At 43.6% G+C, this 5,809-nt stretch overlaps 1 protein-coding gene across 1 annotated transcript; it reads left to right on the top strand.

Annotated features, from left to right (window-relative positions):
* Nucleotides 1-1,929: 1,929 nt before the first annotated feature.
* On the top strand, nt 1,930-4,623 carry RPL37A (ribosomal protein L37a). Its single transcript, XM_011932299.1, has 4 exons — nt 1,930-2,004; nt 2,402-2,530; nt 3,094-3,176; nt 4,497-4,623. Exons 1-4 carry the CDS (start codon nt 2,002-2,004, stop codon nt 4,558-4,560), a joined length of 279 nt encoding a protein of 92 aa, XP_011787689.1. The 5' UTR covers nt 1,930-2,001; the 3' UTR covers nt 4,561-4,623.
* The last annotated feature ends 1,186 nt before the right edge of the window (nt 4,624-5,809 follow it).

Below are 5,809 nucleotides of genomic sequence, written 5' to 3'. Positions count from 1 at the left end.
TTTGTTTTGAGAAAGGATCTCACTCTGTTGTCCAGGTTGGAGTGCAATGGTGTGATCATAGCTCACTGTAACCTCTGAACTCCTGGGCTAAAGCAATCCTCACATTTCAGCCTCCTGAGCAGCTAGAACCACAGGTGTGTGCCACCATAACTGGCTTATTATTTTTATTTTTTGTGGAGATGGGGTCTTGCTATATTGTCCAGGGTGCCTAGAACTCCTGGCCTCAAAGAATCCTTTGCAAGAGAGACTCTGTCTCAAAAATAAAAAATAAATAAAAAAATAAATTTGAAAAAAATAAAAAATAAAAAAACAGAAAAAAGAAAGAATATAATAATTTGTCAGAGGTCCCACAGCTGGTAAATAGTTGTTTTGAACCCAGACTGAATCCAGAGCCTCTAAGTTCCTAATCATTACATGAGCCTTCCTCTCTTTTTCTTAGTAATGAAGATGATAATTCCTATCATAAAGGATAATGGAAAAATTAAATGAGCACATCCATATAAAATACTCAGTGCCTACCATGTGTTACCTTCTGACAATTGTAACCATATGAAGTGCACAGCTGTCTACAAGTTGCTGTGATTTGATTTACATATATTTTTTGAGACAGGCTCTCACTCTGTTGCCCAGGCTGGACTGCAGTGGCATAATGACAGCTTAGTGCAGCCTCAACCTCCCAGGCTCAAGTGATCTTCCCACCTCAGCCCAGGTATGCAAGTTGATTTTAATATAATTGTGAGGAAAAGTGAACAGGTGCAAAATTATTCGAGACAGTTAATATTGTTAATATTAAGCTTTGGGAATGGAAGCTACTTGTTACCAGAGTTCTGATTGGAATCAAGGCCACACAATGCCTTTCAGCTCTCATGGTCTTTCTTGGTCCACAAATCATGGATTCTCTCTTATAGTCTTATTCCAGTATTTTTCTGAGCTTCTTATCCTCTCTCTGGATTAGCCATCCCTGAAAAAAGGCAGCCAAACTTCCTAGTGTGTGTGTTCTACATGAAGAAAGAAAATCATGTGTCTAGTCCCAGAACACACCCTCCCCACCCCAGGCCTCAACCAGAAATCCAGTTCTTCCCTGCTGACCCCTTTGAGAGACCTGGAGGGACAGAGAATTGATGGTGGGTAGAGGATAAGATGTTAAGAGTTTAAGGGTTCAGGCCTGGACCAGGAAGCTGCCGAACAGTCTAGTGTGGGGCCATGGGAGTGGGTTCTGAAATGAAGTGGAAGGCGGGCCATCCGCACTGAGATGGAGCAGCTGGAACACAAAACTCCAAGGTGACTGTTAACTTTTCTCCAGCCTTCCAATCTCAGACTTTCCTCAGGGAACGCCAGGCTCTTCTGAATTAGTCGCGGGCGGAACCATCGTCCTTTCCTTCAGAACTCTGATCAGTTTGAACTATCTAACTTCTTAATGTGGCTGGCTATACGATTGTTTGCTGCTGGCCTGCAACTTGTTCTGGGAGTGGAACTTTGGATTTTAGTCACTACTGTCGCTAGCATCCTGCAGTCAGCCACTTTTAGAGAGTATAATGCAGCGGGGAAAGAAATGAGATTTGGAATAGAGACGGGGTTTCATCCTGCTGACCAGGCTGGTTTCGAACTCCTGACCCGCCCCGCCTCCCAAAGTGTTAGAATTAAGGCGTGAGCCACCGCGCCCGACCCCACAGACGTAAGATTTATGCACTTCTCCAAGCCAAGCGCTGTGCATCGAATGGAGGAACTCGTACCTTTGTAGGATTTTGTAATATATCTGAAATAATCTGGACATGCTTCTGCTATGGTTGTTTGTCGCCATAGTTTGCGAATCCGGGTAAACCTGGGTGAGAGAGATACCTTACAATTGCAAACATTTCTCAGGAGGGCGCCGGAAAACGCCCGAACCATAGAGCTCAGTTCCTAGCTAGGCCTCCACCAGCCACTTCCGCTCGTCCGCCTAATACCGCGCCTGCGCACCGCGTTTCTTCCTCTCTGGGCTCGGACCTAGTTCACGGCGACATGGTGAGTGCGGGTCTCTGTGCGGCCTAGGTCTCTATCTGCCTGCATCTGTCCTTGTTTTCTTCTCCCGCACCCGTCTCCTCACCTGTCTTGCCCCGTGTTCTCTCCTGTCTTCATGCCTTCGCAGGAGACACCACTGTGGGACGCTGCCCCAAGACGGAGGAGCGGGGGCGCCTTGGCTGGTCCTGGCGCGCTCCGGCCGGGTTAACGCCGGGCGTTCGGAGCGCGCGGCGAGCCCCGGACACTGGTTTTGTTGGGTTGAATTTAGGGAAAACTAGGTCACATGTAATTCACATATCGGTCACACGTCAGTGAGGTGGAGGAACGGTGTGTGGAGGCTCCGGGGCCTGCCTGGGCGCCAGGTCTAACTATCACTGGTTTCTCCCTTCACTCTAAACAGGCCAAACGTACCAAGAAAGTCGGGATCGTCGGTAAATACGGAACCCGCTATGGGGCCTCCCTCCGGAAAATGGTGAAGAAAATTGAAATCAGCCAGCACGCCAAGTACACTTGCTCTTTCTGTGGCAAAGTAAGTAAGGCAAAGTCTGGTGAGGGGAGAAGGGAGGGCAGGTTTCTTACCCAAGTGAGATCTGACTTCAAGGTATTTTATAACCCGTGTGCTCGTGAGCAGTTAGAATTACTCGTGCCATTCGTTGATAATGAGTTTTAAGATAAAAGTGTTGATGGTAACTTTAGATTTTGTGAAACGTTTTACATTTAAAGAAAACCACTTAAAAGTTAATGGGTAAAATAATCATTTGACAGAGCGCCCCCAGCCTAAGCCAAACCTGCTCTGTGGGAACTGATTCCATCAGTTTTGTCTACTGATGGAATCATTTCCCACATCCAACCCCCAAGATGTCTAGTCTGTCCATCTAATACCATTCTACTTGTTCTGCGAGGGATTTTTGTTTGATAAAGGTTTGAACGTTTATGTGCAAAATACTGCATTACAGCAATCCTTGTTTCTGTTTTTGAGGGAGGAAGGAAGGCTTTCACATCCTTGACAATAAGGTGAATCCAAATTTAGACTTCTGGATGCTTGTAAGATAAAATACTTGGTTCATGGTGAAAATTGGTTCTCTTTTATAGACCAAGATGAAGAGACGAGCTGTGGGGATCTGGCACTGTGGTTCCTGCATGAAGACAGTGGCCGGCGGTGCCTGGACATACAAGTGAGTCTGTTTCCTTGTATTTCGAAGTGGGTGGGCCACATAGGCCCACATTCCAGGTTGTTGCTGGATGGACTAGTGTTAACACTTTCTCAGGACCGAGAGAATAAGGATGTCCTTGTATTTTCAGGATTCTTTTGTCGTGATTTATTTTCAGTTATTGAAAGAGTAAACACAAAACTACCAAAATAGAAGTCGGAAATCTATTCACAGACTGCTTTAGAATTAGATGGTCACTGGGCACATGGTTGTGAACATTGTCATGATACTGTGCAGGTCCGTTAGTGGGGCTGAATCTACTGAACGTTGGTGTGCATTGCAAGTTTTGTTTGACAAAAATAGGTGAAGAGGTCAATTAGTTCAAAACTGTATTTGGAAACTTGAGGCCATCGGGACCACCACAATTTCGTCTTTCTGAACAGTGTTAGACTGCTGCAGGTTTGTGAATCTGCAACTTAGTATCACCTGACAGGGTGATACTACAAACACTACACTACAAACCAGTGTCCAGACCTGTGTTGTCCAATACACTAAGTACATATATGGCTAGTGTAATTAAAGAATTGGATTTTTAAGTTTCAGTCAATTTAAACTTAAACCGAAGTGGAAAATGTTGGAATACATACATATATATATACACACACACACACACCTTGTGTGGGTTTTTATTAGGGCAGAATGGAAATGGGAACTAGAGTGCTTTCTTGGTTCTGATAGGAAAGTGAATTCGCATTTATATACTCACCATATAGGATGGTGATTTTCAGGTATAGTTCCTGAATTTTGTGGTAAAATGTTTGTAGTCATTTCAGTAGCTGTCTTTCCCAAAGGTACTTTAGTGTCCACTCTATTTCCTTAATCGTTGTTCTCACTGTACCATCTTGTAATTTATTCATTTCTTGTAATCTGTCCATTCCCTTTTAATAAGTTTGGGTCAGCCTCCTAGAACCATTTCTGTTTCGTGGGGTAGGGTAGGGGGAGTTAAAGCTTGCTTGTCCATAACTGAGTTCCTATAAAAAAAAAACTGGTTGAGAAATCAGATGCATGTGATTTGCATGTCTAATTCTGCAAGATCCTGAAGGCATGGCTCTTAAAAGGATGCCATCATGTAGTTTAGAAGCCACTCACTCAGGGAAGTAATCTAATGTTGGTTAAGATGTTTGGATCGACTGCAGCAAAGTATTGTTAGAGCAGTCTATCTCAGTATAATTCTTTCCGGGAAAATTTGGGAATAGACTTCACCACAAAAACACAGATTTACTTATTTGCCATTTTCTATGTTAACATGCTTAATTATGTTGGAAACTGAATCTTTCTTTCCAGTACCACTTCCGCTGTCACGGTAAAGTCCGCCATCAGAAGACTGAAGGAGTTGAAAGACCAGTAGACGCTCTTCTACTCTTTGAGACATCACTGGCCTATAATAAATGGGTTAATTTATGTAACAAAATTGCCTTGGCTTGTTAACTTTATTAGACATTCTGATGTTTGCATTGTGTAAATACTGTTGTATTGGAAAAGCATGCCAAGATGGAATATTGTAATTTGGTCTCCTTTTTAGTAGTCAAATGGTAAAATGCAGCATAAGAATGTAAGTCTTCAAGTTAGATATGTGTATTAGCTTTTATAAGTCTGCTCTTGCCAGTTTGACTTTGAGATACATTGGAGCCAACTGTGAACTTTAGTTTTTAAATTATAGTTAATATGTTTTTGTTTGTTTTCTAGGCGGACTCTTTGTCACCCAGGCTGGAGTGCAGTGTACTGATCTTGGCCCACTGCAACCTCCACCTCTTAGGTTCAAGCGATTCTCCTTTCTCAGCCTCCCGAGTAGCTGGGATTACAGGCACGCACCACCATGCCCGGCTAATTTTTGTATTTTGAGTAGAGATAGGGTATTCGCCACATTGGCCAGGCTGGTCTTGAACTGACCTCAAGTGATCCATCTGCCTCGGCCTCCCAGAGTGCTGGGATTACAGGCGTGAGCCACCAAGCCCAGCCTTACAGTCAGTATTTTTATAAAATTTGTCTAGGCTGGGTGTGGTGACTCACGCCTGAAATCCCAGCACTTTGGGTGACTGAGGCAGGGGGATTACTTGAGGCCAGGAGATTGAGACCAGTGTGGACAACATAGCAAAAACCCATCTTGACAAAAAATATAAAAAATAGCTTGGTATGGTGGCACATGCCTGTAATCCCAGCTACTTGGGAGGCTCAGGCACAAGAATCACTTGAACCTAGGAGGGGGAGGTTGCAGTGAGCCAGGATTGTGCCGCTGCACTTTAGCCTGGACAACACTCTATCCCCAAAAAAAAAATTTCTGAAGGTAAAAGATATACTGAAAGATATAGGTATACTGCCTCTTGTATGGTGTTTCATTTGGCCTACACTGTATCAGCATCTTCAGGAAACAGTAGGAAACTAATTTCACATTAAATGTTGCAAACGTCCACGATTCTCCAGTTTTTAGTTTGCACATAAGGATTTGTAGGATTGATTTCAGATTGACAGATGGTTGTAGTAACAAAGTGAATTGCCTTGGAGGAATTCGAGTTATTTTAGGTCTGTCTTTGACACTTTTATGCACTTAATTCACTGCCAATTTAGTCTAACTTCTCAACCATCTGTGGTATGGACTT

This window comes from Colobus angolensis, unplaced genomic scaffold (assembly GCF_000951035.1).
Source record: "Colobus angolensis palliatus isolate OR3802 unplaced genomic scaffold, Cang.pa_1.0 Scaffold95, whole genome shotgun sequence".
NCBI lineage: Eukaryota > Metazoa > Chordata > Mammalia > Primates > Cercopithecidae > Colobus > Colobus angolensis.
Note: the sequence above shows the minus strand (reverse complement) of the source record. Positions and strands in the feature narration are given on the sequence as shown.